This window comes from Thalassophryne amazonica, chromosome 7, assembly GCF_902500255.1.
Source record: "Thalassophryne amazonica chromosome 7, fThaAma1.1, whole genome shotgun sequence".
Classification (NCBI taxonomy): Eukaryota; Metazoa; Chordata; class Actinopteri; order Batrachoidiformes; family Batrachoididae; genus Thalassophryne; species Thalassophryne amazonica.
In genome coordinates this window covers 55,656,032-55,676,317 of record NC_047109.1, presented here as the reverse complement: position 1 = coordinate 55,676,317, position 20,286 = coordinate 55,656,032, and the positions used below count along the sequence as shown (strand labels likewise).

Below are 20,286 nucleotides of genomic sequence, written 5' to 3'. Positions count from 1 at the left end.
TTGGAAGAATATGGGTGTGTGTGTGTGGAGACAATTCACTTCGTTCACAACGTGACAGAACTTAACAATGCGCTGTTACACGCAATAGCGCGCAACAACGCGGAACACTATTCTTGACCATGCGTAATGGTTCCTGATAATTCTCCAGCAACACGTGCCATTAATCGTAAAATGTGGTAACAGGTTGCAGCATTTCCTGAGGACACCTGACGCCTCTGCCCGAATAATCACATTCGTGATCAACAGCCAAGAATGTGCACTTCGTGGCATTCGTGACTTGTCGTTGTTATGTGTAAACGCAGCATTAATCAAAGAAGTTTGGATCCACCAGGACTCTTCCTAGAGCTGGCCGCTTGTCTAAACTGAGGGATCAGGGGAGAAGGACCTTTGTCAGAATGTGACAAAAGAACCCAATGGTCACTCTTTCAGAGCTCCAGCATTCCTCTGTGGAGAAAGGAGAACCTTCCAGAAGGACAATCATCTCTGGAGCAAGCCACCAATCAGGCCTGTATTGTAGAGTGGCCAGACGGAAGCCACTCCTTAGTAAAAGGCACATGGCAGCCCACCTGGAGTTTGCCAAGAGGCACCTGAAGGACTCTCAGACCATGAAAAACAAAATTCTCTGGTCTGATGAGACAAAGATTGATCTCTTTGGTGTGAATGCCAGGCATCATGTTTGGAGGAAACCAGGCATCATCCTTATAGTGAAGCACGGTGGTGGTGGCATCATGCTGTGGGGATGTTTTTCAGCAGGAGAAACTGGTAGATTAGTCAGGGTTGAGGGAAAGATGAATGCAGCAATGTACAGAGACATCCTGGATGAAAACTTGCTCCAGAGCGCTCTTGACCTCAGACTGGGGTGACAGTTCATCTTTCAACCAGACAATGATCCTAAGCACACAGCCAAGATATCAAAGGAGTGGCTTCAGGACAACTCTGTGAATGTCCTTGAGTGGCCCAGCCAGAGCCCAGACCTGAATCCGACTGAACATCTCTGAAGAGATCTGAAAAATTGTGAACTGATACTCCCCATCCAACCTGATGAAGCTTGGGAGGTGCTGCAAAGAGGAATTGACAAAACTGGGCAAATATAGGTGCACCAAGCTTGTGGCATCATATTCAAGAAGACTTGAGGCTGCAGTTGTTGCCAAAGATGCATCAACAAAGTATTGAGCAAAGAGTGTGAATACTTATGTACAATGTGGAAATAGTGAAGCACCGTGAAGGCTAGGTGAAGTTTCATCTTTGGGCAAAATGATGTGTCCTGTGTAAAATCAATCACCAAGATTACACATGTATGTTCTGTCAACACTTGAACACTGTTGCTGAATGCTAAACATGACAGAACCATTGTCAGAGGAGGAAATGTGAGACAGGAAATGTGCAGCTTACACTGAGCATCTGTGAGCCGGATGTTTAAGGGAAGGAAGGAAGGAAGGATTATTCTTAGACAGCGTGCAGAAAGTAAATAGACTCTTCAGTTTATCTGCTCTTCATTGTAGAGGGAAAAAGGCAAGGGCCCAGTTTGCACAAGGTGCAGATATGGGTGCTGTTTAACCAGCCTCTTGCACCTGATGAAGACTCTGGAGAGGCTGGCTCTCCGCCCCCTGGTGAAATCATCAATGAATGGGGAGTTAAGTTTATGTCAGTTTCTGTCTGTGTCTGCTGGAGTTGCAGAAGATAAGGAAGAAGGCAGCCGAATGGTTCACCAAGGCCGTAAAAATTCTTCTGGAGGAAAACAATGGGGCATTTTGTCCTTCAGAGGCTGATAAGCCTGTCATGTTTATGGTTGAGCAGTGAAAATACCTTTGCAGCTCACATGAACAACCAGATCCAATTTATGACTATTCCCTGGTCTCCGACATCTTCCTTTGCAAGGCATGCTTTTGCTCCGAGATGTTATCCAATTTGCGTCTGAGTTCAAGGGTTAACGCAGTCTGAGAACGTATCGCCTTGCCCAACTCATTAATGATGACAGACAGGTGAGGGGTCATGGTTCTGGTGACAGCCGTCTTGCCAATTCTCCGGTAGGTCAGGGCAGCACATAAACCAATAAGTACCAGCCCTCCTACAATAAAACCAAATATAAATACATCTTTGACTTCCTCCACAGGGAATGGCACCAAGGATGCGACACGCCATTACACCCAGGCGTCAAGAACATAGCCCACAGGGTACGTTTCATCTGGGCACGCAGGGTCCCCCGGCCCTGATTTCCTTGTTGAAAAAAAATGGTGTCAATAGCGTTCAGAGACCAGCTGATCAATTCCATGGTTAATCCAATATAGTTTGAAGAATTCACAGTCCGGTGAAGTAGGGACTTGAAAGTTGGAGCAGAGATAGAGGAGCAGAGATAGAGGAAAGAGGAGGAGATGCAACGGCCTCGCCGGAGTCCCAAGCTGTATAAGGCAAGTATATATAAGGCAACCAGAATTAAAGGAGAAATGCCACTTTTAACAACCTGGACCTCATTTCTGGCATAAAATACAGTCGTTTATTCACCAATATAATGTTGGTGTCATTATTAGTCCATGGTTTAAATGACGTGTTCAGTTCAAATCTGAGGCAAACATTTTTCTTCTTCTACTAAGGTGGATTAGAACTTTTTGTGGTACACAGCACCAACTACTGGACAGGAGGAACCTAACAGTCAATGTGACTCACTAGTTTCAAAATGCAACTCTTTTCAACCAGATGTGCAGTGCCATGACATGTCAATCATCTGTGTCCAATCAGATTTCAGGGGAGTCCAGTGCAACCCTGGCCTCTGCTGTAGCTCCACCCATGTCAGGAAGTGTTCAATATTTGGCACTTCCTGTTTCAGTGTGAACTTGCCACTGAGTTCCCATGAGATTCTATGAGATCTCATATGTCAATCCAGGAAGTGAAGATCCAGGATGTTTTTGACATTTGCTGTTTCACTGTGCCAAATTATGTGAAACACATAATTTGCACTTCCTGTTTGGGACTCCCTGTACCATCAGCGAGCTTCACGCCGCTGTGCATTGCTTCGCTCGTATTGCTACTACTAAAGTGTTCAATAGCCTCTCTCACTCCCTGTATATTAAAGTATGTGTGCCAAGTTTGGCTCAATTTCGAAGTGCTGTTTGGACAAGAGAAGGACATACGCACACATACAGTTGTCTGTTAGTACATAGATGGTCAGGTCAGACCACGGAACCACCCCAGATCCTGGAGGGCAACCACCCAGGCATACAGTCCATCTCCACCTCCCAAAAGTATATGCATCAGTTGCAAACAGTTGAGACTTGGGAGACCCCTTGGCCTTTTCTAGGTGTTGGGGTCCTCAACACTGAGGTACCTGTGTGCTGATGTTGTATGTTGTAGCTGATGCTCCTTCACAATGCAAGTCATAAACTTCCTCTGACTCTTCCTGCGGAACAGTTTGTTTTACACAAAAGCATCCCAGTGGTACCCAAGAAACCTACAAAAAAACTACAAACAAAAAACATCCATTTGTTGCCTAAGGTCACAAATGGATGGCTTCAAAGTCTCACAGCAATGCAGTTAGACTGCCCTTACCAACAAATAGTACTGATAAGTATATAAAAAGTAAACTGGAAGTATACTTGAAACGTACTTGCATGTACTACTTTTTGGTAAGGGTGGAACCACCAGGACCCAAAAGAATTAAAGCGTGTCTACACTACAACCCATCCTGCTTAATTTCCACATTTATCGTACTTTGGTGTACAGAGGCACAATGACAAAACGGTGTCGCTCAACTGTCCAAATGCTATTTCAGTTGTCTTGAAAAAATAAATAAATACATACTCGAGTCAAGTCAAAATGAGTCAGCAGATGGCGCTGTGGCCAAACTCCACTGATAATTCCACGAACAAAGCCTCGGTGACACAGGAAGTAGTTGTGTATGTTGTTGGTATAGCAGTAGCTAGCTAAAGTAGCAGTCTGACTTTGTTTTTGCCATAGACGGTTTAAATAAATATTTGTCTAAATGTGTTGAACGTGAGTTTACAGTTTTTCTTTTTTTTTTTGGACGGCCGTATGTGCACGTTTAGACTCAGTTTGCGGTACATGCCTGTGAGTTAGTTCGCCTATTTTCAGCTTTGTGAAGATGAACGTGGTTCCGAACAGAACGATGCGCGACGACGAGGCTGCGGTGGTGGAGAAGGCCATCAGACTGGCAATAGACTCCATCATCAACGTGCTGTACGGCGTGAACAGCGCCAGGACGCACGAATACCAGCGCATGGTGCTGGACAGGGACCGAGAGATCCAGCGGCTGGAGGGCAGGCTGAGAGAGATCGAGCAGGAGCTGCAGCTGCTCCGGGCGCAAGGCTGCACCTGTGGACTGTTTGAGATGGAACACAGCCTGGTGGGTCCTCAGTCCTCCAGAGAGCCGCAGAAAGGAGCGCAGAGCAATGCTGGACCGGACACCGCAGCAGGACAACAGGAGTGCGAAATGAGCATCACCTGTAAGTCAGCTTGAGCTTCATCACAGCAACACGAGTGCCAAACAGCACTGTAGTTTATCTTGGATTAAATGTGTTGTACAGCAACAATGTAGAGACTGTGCTTCTAACTTGCTGGAAATTCATCTTTCCACTTCAGTCTCCAACTTTTGTAAGATACAAAAAAGAGAGCAGCACAATGTCATACCAACATTACAATGAATCCCCACCACAAGCCAGGGTCAGATATGACTACAACCCCTGGCACAAATTATGGAATCACCGGCCTCGGAGGATGTTCATTCAGTTGTTTAATTTTGTAGAAAAAAGCAGATCACAGACATGACACAAAACTAAAGTCATTTCAAATGGCAACTTTCTGGCTTTAAGAAACACTATCAGAAATCAAGAAAAAAAGATTGTGGCAGTCAGTAACGGTTACTTTTTTAGACCAAGCAGAGGAAAAAAATATGGAATCACTCAATTCTGAGGAAAAAATTATGGAATCACCCTGTAAATTTTCATCCCCAAAACTAACACCTGCATCATATCAGATCTGCTCGTTAGTCTGCATCTAAAAAGGAGTGATCACACCTTGGAGAGCTGTTGCACGAAGTGGACTGACATGAATCATGGCTCCAACACGAGAGATGTCAATTGAAACAAAGGAGAGGATTATCAAACTCTTAAAAGAGGGTAAATCATCACGCAATGTTGCAAAAGATGTTGTTCACAGTCAGCTGTGTCTAAACTCTGGACCAAATACAAACAACATGGGAAGGTTGTTAAAGGCAAACATACTGGTAGACCAAGGAAGACATCAAAGCGTCAAGACAGAAAACTTAAAGCAATATGTCTCAAAAATCGAAAAATGCACAACAAAACAAATGAGGAAAGAATGGGAGGAAACTGGAGTCAACGTCTGTGAACGAACTGTAAGAAACCGCCTAAAGGAAATGAGATTTACATACAGAAAAGCTAAACAAAAGCCATTATTAACACCTAAACAGAAAAAAAACAAGGTTACAATGGGCTAAGGAAAAGCAATCGTGGACTGTGGATGACTGGATGAAAGTCATATTCAGTGATGAATCTTGAATCTGCATTGGGCAAGGTGATGATGCTGGAACTTTTGTTTGGTGCCGTTCAAATGAGATTTATAAAGATGACTGCCTGAAGAGAACATGTAAATTTCCACAGTCATTGATGATATGGGGCTGCATGTCAGGTAAAGGCACTGGGGAGATGGCTGTCATTACATCATCAATAAATGCACAAGTTTACGTTGATATTTTGGACAATTGAAAGGATGTTTGGGGATGATGAAATAATTTTTCAAGATGATAATGCATCTTGCCATAGAGCAAAAACTGCAAAAACATTCCTTGCAAAAAGACACATAGGGTCAATGTCATGGCATAGGGTCAATGTCAACGAGCAGATCTGATTTGATGCAGGTGTTAGTTTGGGGGATGAAAATTTACAGGGTGATTCCATAATTTATTCCTCAGAATTGAGTGATTACATATTTTTTTCCTCTGCTTGGTCTAAAAAAGTAACCATTACTGACTGTCACAATCTTTTTTTCTTGATTTCTTATAGTGTTTCTTAAAGTCAGAAAGTTGCCATTTGAAATCAATCAATCAATCAATTTTTTTTATATAGCGCCAAATCACAACAAACAGTTGCCCCAAGGCACTTTATATTGTAAGGCAAGGCCATACAATAATTATGTAAAACCCCAACGGTCAAAACGACCCCCTGTGAGCAAGCACTTGGCTACAGTGGGAAGGAAAAACTCCCTTTTAACAGGAAGAAACCTCCAGCAGAACCAGGCTCAGGGAGGGGCAGTCTTCTGCTGGGACTGGTTGGGGCTGAGGGAGAGAACCAGGAAAAAGACATGCTGTGGAGGGGAGCAGAGATCGATCACTAATGATTAAATGCAGAGTGGTGCATACAGAGCGAAAAGAGAAATAAACAGTGCATCATGGGAACCCCCCAGCAGTCTACGTCTATAGCAGCATAACTAAGGGATGGTTCAGGGTCACCTGATCCAGCCCTAACTATAAGCTTTAGCAAAAAGGAAAGTTTTAAGCCTAATCTTAAAAGTAGAGAGGGTGTCTGTCTCCCTGATCTGAATTGGGAGCTGGTTCCACAGGAGAGGAGCCTGAAAGCTGAAGGCTCTGCCTCCCATTCTACTCGTACAAACCCTAGGAACTACAAGTAAGCCTGCAGTCTGAGAGCGAAGCGCTCTATTGGGGTGATATGGTACTACGAGGTCCCTAAGATAAGATGGGACCTGATTATTCAAAACCTTATAAGTAAGAAGAAGAATTTTAAATTCTATTCTAGAATTAACAGGAAGCCAATGAAGAGAGGCCAATATGGGTGAGATATGCTCTATCCTTCTAGTCCCCGTCAGTACTCTAGCTGCAGCATTTTGAATTAACTGAAGGCTTTTTAGGGAACTTTTAGGACAACCTGATAATAATGAATTACAATAGTCCAGCCTAGAGGAAATAAATGCATGAATTAGTTTTTCAGCATCACTCTGAGACAAGACCTTTCTGATTTTAGAGATATTGCGTAAATGCAAAAAAGCAGTCCTACATATTTGTTTAATATGCGCTTTGAATGACATATCCTGATCAAAAATGACTCCAAGATTTCTCACAGTATTACTAGAGGTCAGGGTAATGCCATCCAGAGTAAGGATCTGGTTAGACACCATGTTTCTAAGATTTGTGGGGCCAAGTACAATAACTTCAGTTTTATCTGAGTTTAGAAGCAGGACATTAGAGGTCATCCATGTCTTTATGTCTGTAAGACAATCCTGCAGTTTAGCTAATTGGTGTGTGTCCTCTGGCTTCATGGATAGATAAAGCTGGGTATCATCTGCGTAACAATGAAAATTTAAGCAATACCGTCTAATAATACTGCCTAAGGGAAGCATGTATAAAGTGAATAAAATTGGTCCTAGCACAGAACCTTGTGGAACTCCATAATTAACTTTAGTCTGTGAAGAAGATTCCCCATTTACATGAACAAATTGTAATCTATTAGACAAATATGATTCAAACCACCGCAGTGCAGTGCCTTTAATACCTATGGCATGCTCTAATCTCTGTAATAAAATTTTATGGTCAACAGTATCAAAAGCAGCACTGAGGTCTAACAGAACAAGCACAGAGATGAGTCCACTGTCCGAGGCCATAAGAAGATCATTTGTAACCTTCACTAATGCTGTTTCTGTACTATGATGAATTCTAAAACCTGACTGAAACTCTTAAAATAGACCATTCCTCTGCAGATGATCAGTTAGCTGTTTTACAACTACCCTTTCAAGAATTTTTGAGAGAAAAGGAAGGTTGGAAATTGGCCTATAATTAGCTAAGATAGCTGGGTCAAGTGATGGCTTTTTAAGTAATGGTTTAATTACTGCCACCTTAAAAGCCTGTGGTACATAGCCAACTAACAAAGATAGATTGATCATATTTAAGATCGAAGCATTAAATAATGGTAGGGCTTCCTTGAGCAGCCTGGTAGGAATGGGGTCTAATAAACATGTTGATGGTTTGGATGAAGTAACTAATGAAAATAACTCAGACAGAACAATCGGAGAGAAAGAGTCTAACCAAATACCGGCATCACTGAAAGCAGCCAAAGATAACGATACGTCTTTGGGATGGTTATGAGTAATTTTTTCTCTAATAGTTAAAATTTTGTTAGCAAAGAAAGTCATGAAGTCATTACTAGTTAAAGTTAATGGAATACTCAGCTCAATAGAGCTCTGACTCTTTGTCAGCCTGGCTACAGTGCTGAAAAGAAACCTGGGGTTGTTCTTATTTTCTTCAATTAGTGATGAGTAGAAAGATGTCCTAGCTTTACGGAGGGCTTTTTTATAGAGCAACAGACTCTTTTTCCAGGCTAAGTGAAGATCTTCTAAATTAGTGAGACGCCATTTCCTCTCCAACTTACGGGTTATCTGCTTTAAGCTACGAATTTGTGAGTTATACCACGGAGTCAGGCACTTCTGATTTAAAGCTCTCTTTTTTAGAGGAGCTACAGCATCCAAAGTTGTCTTCAATGAGGATGTAAAACTATTGACGAGATACTCTATCTCACTTACAGAGTTTAGGTAGCTACTCTGCACTGTGTTGGTATATGGCATTAGAGAACATAAAGAAGGAATCATATCCTTAAACCTAGTTACAGCGCTTTCTGAAAGACTTCTAGAGTAATGAAACTTATTCCCCACTGCTGGGTAGTCCATCAGAGTAAATGTAAATGTTATTAAGAAATGATCAGACAGAAGGGAGTTTTCAGGGAATACTGTTAAGTCTTCTATTTCCATACCATAAGTCGGAACAAGATCTAAGATATGATTAAAGTGGTGGGTGGACTCATTTACTTTTTGAGCAAAGCCAATAGAGTCTAATAATAGATTAAATGCAGTGTTGAGGCTGTCATTCTCAGCATCTGTGTGGATGTTAAAATCGCCCACTATAATTATCTTATCTGAGCTAAGCACTAAGTCAGACAAAAGGTCTGAAAATTCACAGAGAAACTCACAGTAACGACCAGGTGGACGATAGATAATAACAAATAAAACTGGTTTTTGGGACTTCCAATTTGGATGGACAAGACTAAGAGTCAAGCTTTCAAATGAATTAAAGCTCTGTCTGGGTTTTTGATTAATTAATAAGCTGGAATGGAAGATTGCTGATAATCCTCCGCCCCGGCCCGTGCTACGAGCATTCTGACAGTTAGTGTTACTCGGGGGTGTCGACTCATTTAAACTAACATATTCATCCTGCTGTAACCAGGTTTCTGTAAGGCAGAATAAATCAATATGTTGATCAATTATTATATCATTTACCAACAGGGACTTAGAAGAGAGAGACCTAATGTTTAATAGACCACATTTAACTGTTTTAGTCTGTGGTGCAGTTGAAGGTGCTATATTATTTTTTTCTTTTTGAATTTTTATGCTTAAATAGATTTTTGCTGGTTATTGGTAGTCTGGGAGCAGGCACCGTCTCTACGGGGATGGGGTAATGAGGGGATGGCAGGGGGAGAGAAGCTGCAGAGAGGTGTGTAAGACTACAACTCTGCTTCCTGGTCCCAACCCTGGATAGTCACGGTTTGGAGGATTTAAGAAAATTGGCCAGATTTCTAGAAATGAGAGCTGCTCCATCCAAAGTGGGATGGATGCCGTCTCTCCTAACAAGACCAGGTTTTCCCCAGAAGCTTTGCCAATTATCTATGAAGCCCACCTCATTTTTTGGACACCACTCAGACAGCCAGCAATTCAAGGAGAACATGCGACTAAACATGTCACTCCCTGTCTGATTGGGGAGGGGCCCAGAGAAAACTACAGAGTCCGACATTGTTTTTGCAAAGTTACACACCGATTTAATGTTAATTTTAGTGACCTCCGATTGGCGTAACCGGGTGTCATTACTGCCGACGTGAATTACAATCTTACCAAATTTACGCTTAGCCTTAGCCAGCAGTTTCAAATTTCCTTCAATGTCGCCTGCTCTGGCCCCCGGAAGACAATTGACTATGGTTGCTGGTGTCGCTAACTTCACATTTCGCAAAACAGAGTCGCCAATAACCAGAGTTTGATCCTCGGCGGGTGTGTTGTCGAGTGGGGAAAAACGGTTAGAGATGTGAACGGGTTGGCGGTGTACACGGGGCTTCTGTTTAGGGCTACGCTTCCTCCTCACAGTCACCCAGTCGGCCTGCTTTCCCGGCTGCTCGGGATCTGCCAGGGGGTAACTAACGGCGGCTAAGCTACCTTGGTCCGCACCGACTACAGGGGCCTGGCTAGCTGTAGAATTTTCCACGGTGCGGAGCCGAGTCTCCAATTCGCCCAGCCTGGCCTCCAAAGCTACGAATAAGCTACACTTATTACAAGTACCGTTACTGCTAAAGGAGGCCGAGGAATAACTAAACATTTCACACCCAGAGCAGAAAAGTGCGGGAGTGACAGGAGAAGCCGCCATGCTAAATCGGCTAAGAGCTAGTAGCTACGCTAAGCTAGCGGATTCCTAAAAACACGCAAAGTGAATAATGTGTAAATAATTTAGAGGTGATTCAGCAGAAGGAGTGCTTTAGTTAAGGCACGTAAAGATTACACTGGGAAACAAATCGTAATCTAGATAACTAGATCAATCTAACTGCACAGATTAAACAGCTAACAGATACAGAAAAACACCGCTGTGCTCCGGAACAGGAAGTGATACAATACCACAGTGAGAGCCAACCACCAGTAGAGGCAAGCAAGCAACTAAATGACTTTAGTTTTGTGTCATGTCTGTGATCTGCTTTTTTTCTACAAAATTAAACAACTGAATGAACATCATCCGAGGCTGGTGATTCCATAATTTTTGCCAGGGGTTGTAGAAACGTGATATTTGTAATCCAGACAAATGCCCCATGTTTAACAGCCTGATATGGCTCCGTCGGACAACAGACGAGGGCGACTGGTTGTCTCGGACTCACTGGAGGTTCAGCAACCACTGCAGTGGGTACTAAAACCCACTATTAAACAGAACCCAAGCCTAAATTATTAACGGCTGCAGTACCAATGAGCTCTGATGTTAATGGTACTGCTTTCGGTACTTGACAATAAATAATTAATTTTTGCTGTGCAGAAGAGATCATTGTCGCTCAGCCTGCATGCTGAATGCTCTTTCTCAAAACTCAAGTCCCATTATGAATATCGGAGTATATACTGGCCCACGGCCAGAGGGCCTGCCAGGTGGGAAGAATCACCCGCTAAAACATCAGTGATGAGGCTGGGCAACGGGGCCCTTCCCGGGGCAGGTAGCAGCTGCCTTTTGATCAGCACTGCGGTATTGTGGACAAAAGTCCAACAAGGGTACCAAGAATTTGGAGGGGAGAAGGGACATCCACCCTGAAAGCAAACCACTGGTAAGACCTCTGCCCTGGGGGCATCAGCCGAGCCTGGGGTAAGCTGGGGTAAGTTGTGGTGGACGTATCCCTCAGGGATTTGCCCCCCTCTTCCTCCCCCTCGAAAGCACACATAGGCAACAGTTGTCTTCTCCTTGTGTGTTTGCTGAGCCTGGGGTGAGCAACTGCAGAACTGTAGGCTCAGCTGGACATTTACTGAAAATGTTCCCAGAATGTACCTGCTGTCAACCTGCAACATTTGGACATTATTCCTATTTTACCACATCTGTTCTGCTACTTCTAACACTCACTGTTGCTTATACCTGAAAAATGGCAGTGCTCTGTGTTATCGTGCGGTGGTCACATCATCACTGACATCAGTGCAGACAGATTAATGTTGCAGGTGAGGCAATGGATGGACCCTGGCCCTGAACTCCTGGACTTATCTCACAACACCCTGCCTGTGGCACCAGTAACTGCGGGCTCACCACAGTAATGCACTTTGTTTTTGATGGTATTCTAGCTTTTCTGTTTCCTGTTTCTTCAGCTTGGTAAAACTTTGTAAAAACCTTGTTAGCTGTTAGAATGGCTTAAGCTGTATGTCACCCCTTTGAGTGCGTTGAGTCCCCTTTGAGTCTGGTCTGCTTGAGCTTTCTTCCCCAGCATCATCAGGGGGAGTTTTTCTTTACCACAACCGCCTATGTGCTTGCTCAAGGAGGTTTGGTAAGGTTAGATAGACCTTCCTCATGTGAAGCGCCCTGAGGCAGCTTTGTTGTGATTTGGCACCTACTTTGATCATTAATTTAAACTGAATCTGTTATGAAGCATCTTATCTTTGTGATGATTTAAATGCATTTTTTTGTGGACTGTAGGAGTAAAATGTCTAAAGGCCCATACTGATCATGCTGCTGCTGTAGGGTCATTCCATATCAAATCACCCAGTGGGTCTCAGCTCATCCTTACCAGATTGGCTTGAAAAAATTCATAGGTGCTCTTAAACCAAATCTGTGATGAAATCTCAAATAGGTCTGTATATCTCTAATAGTTTTGATGATAAAGCCCTTTGAAATTTTAATTAATTCTATTTATTTTGCTGAGCAATTATTTGTGTCTGACTTTGACAATTAGTATCTCATTGTTATTGTATGTACATTGTTGGAAATGACCTTCTGAGGAAAGTCATCCCTGTAGATCCCAAAAATTTAATCAGATCTGTGGTACCATATATATTTTACATTGTGCAAGGCTCTGAAAATGGCCAAAAATTCATAATACCCAAACATAATGTCTCATTTAAAGGCTTATAACTCCCACTTTATGCCACATGAAGCCCTCAGATTTTTTCCCTAATACAAGGTCTGTTAGAAAACTATCCGACCTTTTTATTTTTTGCAAAAACCATATGGATTTGAATCACATGTGATTGCATCAGCCAAGCTTGAACCTTCGTGCGCATGCGTGAGTTTTTTCACGCCTGTCGGTTGCGTCATTCGCCTGTGAGCAGGCTTTGTGTGAGCAGTGGTCCACCCCTCTCGTCGGATTTTTATTGCGAATAAAATGTCTGAACGATTTGGAGCTTTGCTGCATCGAATTTTTCGAGAAACTGTGACAGACCTCCAGGTGGACACCATTTGGAAAATTCAGATGGCTTTCAGGGACGATTTTATGGGGATTACACAGATTAAGGAGTGCTCCAGCCGGTTTAAAGACCACCCACAGTGGCTGAGAGCGCGGCGCACTCCGAGCGCCGATCGACAGGCTGCAACCCCGCTGAAACAACCAGATCATTTCCAAAGTGAAGGCTTTGTTGATCCGGGACGTCGTCTGACTTCCACAGAAATGGCAGAAGACGTGGACATCAGCACTTTTTCTGCACATTCCACTGTTACAGGAGTTTTTGTCATGGAAAGAGAAGCGGAGGGATGCGCCACGGAGCCGCTCATGGCGCGGGACAAAAGCACCTCCGTGTTGGTCTCACAGGACGGCTTTCAGATGGCTTTCGGTGGCTTTTCAGTCGTATGACTATCCGAGAAATTGTGGATGAGCTGGACATGCCAGAACATGTCCTGTGAGGCTTCATCACGGCATTGCTTTGCGCCATGCGGCTCCGTCCTGAAGCACGAATTTCTCCGCACGTCTGTCTCAATGTGCCGAAAAAGTGCTGATGTCCACGTCTTCTGCAATTTCTGTGGTAGTCAGATGATGTCCCGGATCAACACAACGTTCAGTTTGGAAATGAACGGCACATTCCACTGTTACAGAAGTTTTTGTCATGGAAAGAGGAGCGGAGAAATTCGCGCGTCGCGGTAGGAGCTGCATGACGCAAAGCAACGCCGTGATGAAGCCTCACAGGACATGTTGGGGCATGTCCAGCTCATGCACAATTTCTCGGATAGTCACACGACTGAAAAGCCACCGAAAGTCGTCTGAAAGCCATCTGAAAGCCGTCCTGTGAGACCAACATGGAGGTGCTTTTGTCCCGCGCCATGAGCAGCTCCGTGGCGCATCCCTCTGCTTCTCTTTCATGACAAAAACCCCTGCAACAGTGGAATGTGCCGAAAAAGTGCTGATGTCCACATCTTCTGCCATTTCTGTGGAAGTCAGACGACGTCCCGGATCAACAAAGCCTTCACTTTGGAAATGATCTGGTTGTTTCAGCGGGGTTTCAGCCTGTTGATCGGCGCTCAGAGTGCGCCGCGCTCTCAGCCGCTGTGGGCGATCTTTAAACCAGCTGGAGCACTCCTTAATCTGTGTAATCCCCATAAAATCGTCCCGGAAAGCCATCTGAATTTTCCGAATGGTGTCCACCTGGAGGTCTCTCACAGTTTCTGGAAAAATTTGATGCAGCAAAGCTCCAAATCGTTCAGACATTTTATTCGCAATAAAAATCCGACGAGAGGGGTGGACCACTGCTCACACAAAGCCTGCTCACAGGCAAGTGATGCAACCAACAGGTGTGAAAAAACTCACGCATGCGCACGAAGGTTCAAGCTTGGCTGATGCAATCACACGTGATTCAAATCCATATGGTTTTTGCAAAAAATAAAAAGGTCGGATAGTTTTCTAACAGACCTCGTATATGTGATATATTATGATAAAATTACGCACTAACCAAATCTATATCTGTAATTGTAACCTCAGAATAATTTTTGAAAATGTGCTCGATTCTCAAATGATTTTTTTTTTTTTCCAGTTAATCTGAGAGGGTGACCTGGGAAATTTTCCTGAAAGTGTGTGAATTTATATGAAATGACCCTATAGGGCAGGGGTAGGCAACCTGTTCCAGAAAGAGCCATGAGGGTGCAGGTTTTCTTTGCAGCCACTTACTCCACCAGGTGATTTCACTGATTAACTGATTCCATCTGCTCAAAGTGATATTAATCAGTAAAATCACCTGGTGGAGTCAGTGGCTGCAAAGAAAACCTGCACCCTCATGGCTCTTTCTGGAACAGGTTGCCTACCCCTGCTATAGGGTGATACTGATGCATAGTTTACCAGCTGCTGCTCCAGCACCTGACCCTTCTGAGAATGTTGAAATTGGTCCATTTTCACATGCGGAACCAGATCATATTGGTCTTGACCTTCCAGCCCCTCTGCCCTCAAAAAAGAGGGTCTGTTCCGCTTACGTCTTAATTAATAAGTGACAGAGCCATTGAATCATGAAGAACATTTTGGTGCTGATTAGCTGAGACTTTCTAAATTGTGATCAAGTTGTCACACAAGCAGGGTGGTGGTGGAGGAGAAAATGATTTTGGCTACTGACTGACTCCATCACCAAGCACACTATATCAATCTGGACCTGGATGAAATTCCACAAGGTCCTGGTGTGGCACATCCAGCTCCATGTTTGTTCCACATAGTATCAGAGTGGGAATATGGCTTAGGTTTAATATGATTGTAGGACCTCTTGTCTCAATAAGAACAGTCATTTCACCAAGTGTCATGGAGATGAGGTGAAATCTTTTGAGTAGGAAGTTTAACAAACAAACCATATGACCAGCAAACAGATGCAGTTTAAAAATGTTAGCTGCTCTATGCAGGTATTAAAACTGAGCATAAATATTGATTCACTGCAGGCTTACAGTGCAGTCTTTCTGTTTGTTTTCCTCTGCAGTAGGCCTTTTTGGCAGGCCTCCCTCACAGGTCTCCTCCCAAAGCCATGAGTCTGTTCTTCCCTCATCTCCCAGCAGAATGGGTTTGGAACAGACGTGCATGTCACACTCCTCAGAGGCATCAGGTGTATCAGAGGCAACAAGAAACCTCCCTACATCTCCCAGCAGCCTTATGGTGAAAGAGGAGCCTCGTGACCACGAAAAAGTCTTAATCAAGTGGGAAATGAATGAGGAGAGCTTTAAGCTGCGTCAGGAGAGCGAAGACTGTTACGACAAAGAGAGTTCCACTGTAACAAGTAATATTTTCTTTAACTCCAGTTACTCATAGCATTAATATTATGTACACTTAAGCCTTTGACTTATTTAAACTCATTTTGTAAGAACAGATAAAGCCCTCAATGAAATTCCTTCACAATAAAATGAATTAAGTTGATTTTAAAGTTGAAACCTGTAATCTGTCTTTGTCCATCTGTTTTCTGTTATTTTTTTGTTTGTTTTCTTGTATTATTTTAGGCAAACCAGAAAATGAGGCAAAAAGGTTGCAAGACAAACCCTGTGCAGGCCCAGGAGGAAACCTGGTCACTGAGGGAGAACACCCCAGGTGGGTGGCTGTACTTCAGTTTAAACTGTTAATCAAATATGACAGTGCTCACTTTGCTCTCTAAAGCTTACTTAATGAAATGATCTGTACATGATCACAATCAGAAACTTTTACAAGAACCTCAGGGGGCTGATGGGTAGGGTCATGATGTGTCACAGAATACAAACCCTTTAAACGCTGTCTGCTCTGAAACATAATGGTGGATTTTGGCCAACATTTCATGCAGTTATCTTTAGATAGCGACAGTCTCAGATTAAGGAGGGGTCAAAGGTGGGTTGATTCATAGCAGGTCACTTCCTGAAAATCCTTCAGTCCATCCCATTGGAAAAATTTACTGATAAATGACTTTATTTGTTGCAATTACTGTATTTTGACCTTTGCTCCTCTGCTTTTCTTTCTTTCTTTCGGTCTTTTTAATGGGTGTACTTGAAACAAACTCCAGTATTCTGTGGATTGTCAAGAATATTACCCTGTGGCATAAACAAATAATTGCTCAGTTATGAAAAACTGCACATACTCTACTGAACACATAACTAATTTTAAGTTTCTGTCTATCATAGCATGCCAGAGTTGAAAACAAAAGATTCTCTCTTTAAATTATAGCTTTTATTAATTATTTTTTTAGGAATGGTGTATGATGTACTTTGTGGATGTAGACACTCCTTTTTGGGAGGTTGGGTGGGTGATCAATTGTAACTGGACAGTTTTACTCAACCGTGTTACATTTGAATTTGGAATCTGTTTTGAGGTAACTCTTCTTATGAAGAATGACATTGTTCATTGCCAGTGAAGGAAGCAAATGTAATCAAAACATGTCAGCTAGGTTGTGCAAACATTAGGTTTGGCGATAAAAAAACATGTCAGAAAATGCTACAACATTGTGAATGTAAAATGCTACAACACTGTGGATGTAATACCTGATTGTAAAATACATACCCTAAATGTCTGCACTTTGAGGTCACATTTGCTTGTTTTCAACATCTAATGCTGTGATCAACAGATAAAACACAGACCAACTCTGCATCAGGAACGTCTAAATGATGTGGAAATCACTTTTACAAATCCATTCATTTTCTGCTGCTGATCTGGGTCCAAGTCACCGTGGCAGCACATCAAGCAGCGCTTCCCCCACTTTCCTACCCTCAGCCAAGTCCTATAACTCTTCCTGCGGGATCCCGAGGTGTTCTCAAGCCATCTGAGAAATAAAATCCCTCCAGTGGGTCCTTGGTCTTCTCAAGGGCTTCCTCCCAGTTGGCCGTGCTTGGAAGACCTCCCTAGGGACATGACCAAAGGGTCATCCTCACCAGATGCCCGAACCACCTAACCTGGTCCCTTTTAATGTGAAGAAGCAGGGGCTGTACTCTGAGCTGCTCCCAGACTGCGTTGCATGCAAATGATGGGGCAAATGCCCACATAGACTTAAAAAATATATGTTTTCATTACAGATGAGCCTGGTTTCGCATGTGGTTGACCCAGGAACTCCCTTTTATTTAAAAAAGGATGAAGACCTCTGAGAGACTGCTTTACATGTACATTGTTTGTAGAAAAAGAAAGGGTTTAAAAACTCCATTCTGTCCTTAAACTACACTTGGTGTCACCACGTAAAGCAGCAGCAGTCAGCTGGTAACAATTATAGCCATTCATTGCTGCATGAATATAAAAAGCAAAATAGTCATGCAAATTGCTAACTGCCTTAAACAGTACTGTCTTTTTATTGGTCTGTAATCTCGTTATTTTCTTTAATGCCTTTTGCGATGAGAATATGCCATTTGATTACATTTATTTCCATGAAATCGGTGGGGTGGGGACTAAAAAGCAGCAACTGTTTTCAGTTGTGTGATCCTTTGTCACCTCTTAACCTCCACAGGAGCAAGAAGAAGAATGTGCCGATGTCCGAATTGCCAGAAGAGGCCCAGAGACAGAAGAGGGCAGCGTGGAGAGCAGCATCCAGGCGGTATTATGCTCGTAAAGTGGCCCGCCAGAAGGGCAAACCCTCCCACTCGGCTACATTTCCACACTCTACAGACTCAGAGTCCATGTGTTTTCTGGATAAGTCGAAGACAACGCTGATATCAGAGTTACCTGCAGAGTCTCAGAGCCTGCAGAGGGAGGCATGGAGAGTTGCATCTCGGCGGTATTACACTCGAAAACTCTCCCGCTTCCAGACTGAGCCCGCGCAGTATGGTCAAATGCTGCAAATCACTGAGCCGTTTGGGGACACAAACGGAGGCCCATCCCAGACTAGTGGCGGGGGAATCGGAGGAATTCTGTGTAGCTGATAGACTGCTGCTTCAGGCTGAGGTTTTCAAATGGTTATAGTTATAGCTGGGTTCCATGTTTTACATTATAGAGTTCCTTTCATTGCAGTTATGCAGAATCTTCTATGAAATAAAGTTTATATGTTTTTGTTTGCTTGTTTTTTTTGTTTGTAAAACTGGTTGGTTTATGTCCTTCATTGGGCAGGGTGTCATGAACTTCGACACATTTTGACAAAGTATCATCGCTGGTTCTCTATAAAGAATTTATGCATTATGTCATTGCATTTATGTTTTATACAATGAAAGGACTTCATTTTTGCAGGGGGGGGGGGTTTTGTCTTGCACACCATATGATTATGCCTGCTTGTACCAGCCCAGTCTCATGTATTTTTTTTTTTTTTTTGATGATGTTGGTTTTTTGTCCCATTATGAAATATTAAAATTTTTGTGATGGGTTTTTTTTTTTTTTTTTTTTTTACCTCACTATGATTAACCCTGCTCCTACCCCCAACCCTAACCTTAAACATTACCTAAGCCTGCTCCTTCCCCTAACCATAACGAAACCCCCCCCCCCGCTGCACTTTTAATTATATGCACCCGTCATGGAATGAATTAGAATGCATTTGTGCTCCCATGATGAAAATTTTGCACTTTTCGTGACAATATGACAAACCAATGGATTAAAGTATATTTTGTGCTGCTGAATCACGACATGCTGTGAGACTGGGTTGCTTGTACAATACAAATAGAAATTCATACATTAGTCGTGTTGTGCCCCCGGTGTCCGCCGTTGATAATAACCATTCATCATTAGATTATCCACATCTCAATTATTTTGTCTTTATTGGTATTCTAAAATGTTTGGAATTTTTCTTGCTTTTGAGTGGAATGTCATTAAAATATAGGCCAACTGCAGTGTGACTTTTTGATTCCTTCTGAAAATAGAATTTCATGTTTGTTGCAAACTGTTTTCAAGTTTAAATTCTTTTTCTTAAAGAGAAAAAAAACACAGGTCCCGGTAAATGAGCTGCATTTATGTAGTGCTTTTTCCATCTGAATCAAACTCAAAGTGCTTTATAATAATGCCTCACATTCACAGACCCATGTCAGAGTGCTGCCATGCAAGGCACTCAACACACAGGGAGCAGCTCAGGGATTAAGATTCTTGCCCAAGGGCCCCGAATGATGGTCTGGTCTGCCTGGGGTTTGAACTGAGGATCTTCTGGTCTGAAGCCCAACACTTAACCACCATCACCTCCCCCAACTCGTGAAAACTTCAAGCAAAATGGAGGAACTATTTGTTCCAAAACATCTTGGATATTCTGCACTTGTAATAAAGAGACACTGGTTATTCACTGAGTTTATTTAGTAAAATAATGTACAAAATACAAAGATATACCCATTAAAATACTTTGATAACAAAATGTTAATTTTTCAGTGTGGTCCATAAAGTAGAGGTATGCAACCTAGAAATAAAATCTTTTTAAAAAGATGAAACATTAATAGTAACTACAATAATGTAGTGAAAATAAATATTATATATATATATAAGAGGTCTGTCAATAAAGTATAGGTCCTTTTTATTTTTTTCAAAAACTGGATTTCATTCATATGTTTTTACGTCAGACATGCTTGAACCCTCGTGCGCATGCGTGAGTTTTTCCACGCCTGTCGGTGACGTCATTCGCCTGTGAGCACTCCTTGTGGGAGGAGTCGTCCAGCCCCTAGTCGGAATTCCTTTGAGAAGTTGCTGAGAGACTGGCGCTTTGTTTGATCAAATTTTTTTCTAAACCTGTGAGACACATCGAAGTGGACATGGTTCGAAAAATTAAGCTGGTTTTCAGTGAAAATTTTAACGGCTGATGAGAGATTTTGAGGTGATTCTGTCGCTTTAAGGACTTCCCACGGTGCGAGACGTCGCTCAGCGCTCTCAGCCGCCGTCGTCAGCCTGTTCAAGCTGA

The 20,286-nt window shown here is 42.8% G+C and overlaps 1 protein-coding gene across 1 annotated transcript; it reads left to right on the top strand.

Annotated features, from left to right (window-relative positions):
* Positions 1-3,967: 3,967 nt before the first annotated feature.
* LOC117513974 lies at positions 3,968-18,686 on the top strand. Its single transcript, XM_034174237.1, has 4 exons — positions 3,968-4,457; positions 15,469-15,762; positions 15,980-16,067; positions 17,935-18,686. The coding sequence occupies exons 1-4, from the start codon at positions 4,097-4,099 to the stop codon at positions 18,344-18,346; spliced, it is 1,155 nt and encodes a 384-aa protein (XP_034030128.1). The 5' UTR covers positions 3,968-4,096; the 3' UTR covers positions 18,347-18,686.
* Positions 18,687-20,286: the final 1,600 nt, after the last annotated feature.

What these genes read in the sequence shown, in the direction of transcription:
- LOC117513974 (XM_034174237.1), top strand. Translation starts at nt 4,097, where the DNA reads ATGAACGTGGTTCCGAACAGAACGATGCGCGACGACGAGGCTGCGGTG. An exon ending in AGAGAGTTCCACTGTAACAA is followed by an intron (nt 15,763 to 15,979) that starts GTAATATTTTCT and finishes GTATTATTTTAG; the next exon opens with GCAAACCAGAAAATGAGGCA. An exon ending in ACTGAGGGAGAACACCCCAG is followed by an intron (nt 16,068 to 17,934) that starts GTGGGTGGCTGT and finishes TAACCTCCACAG; the next exon opens with GAGCAAGAAGAAGAATGTGC.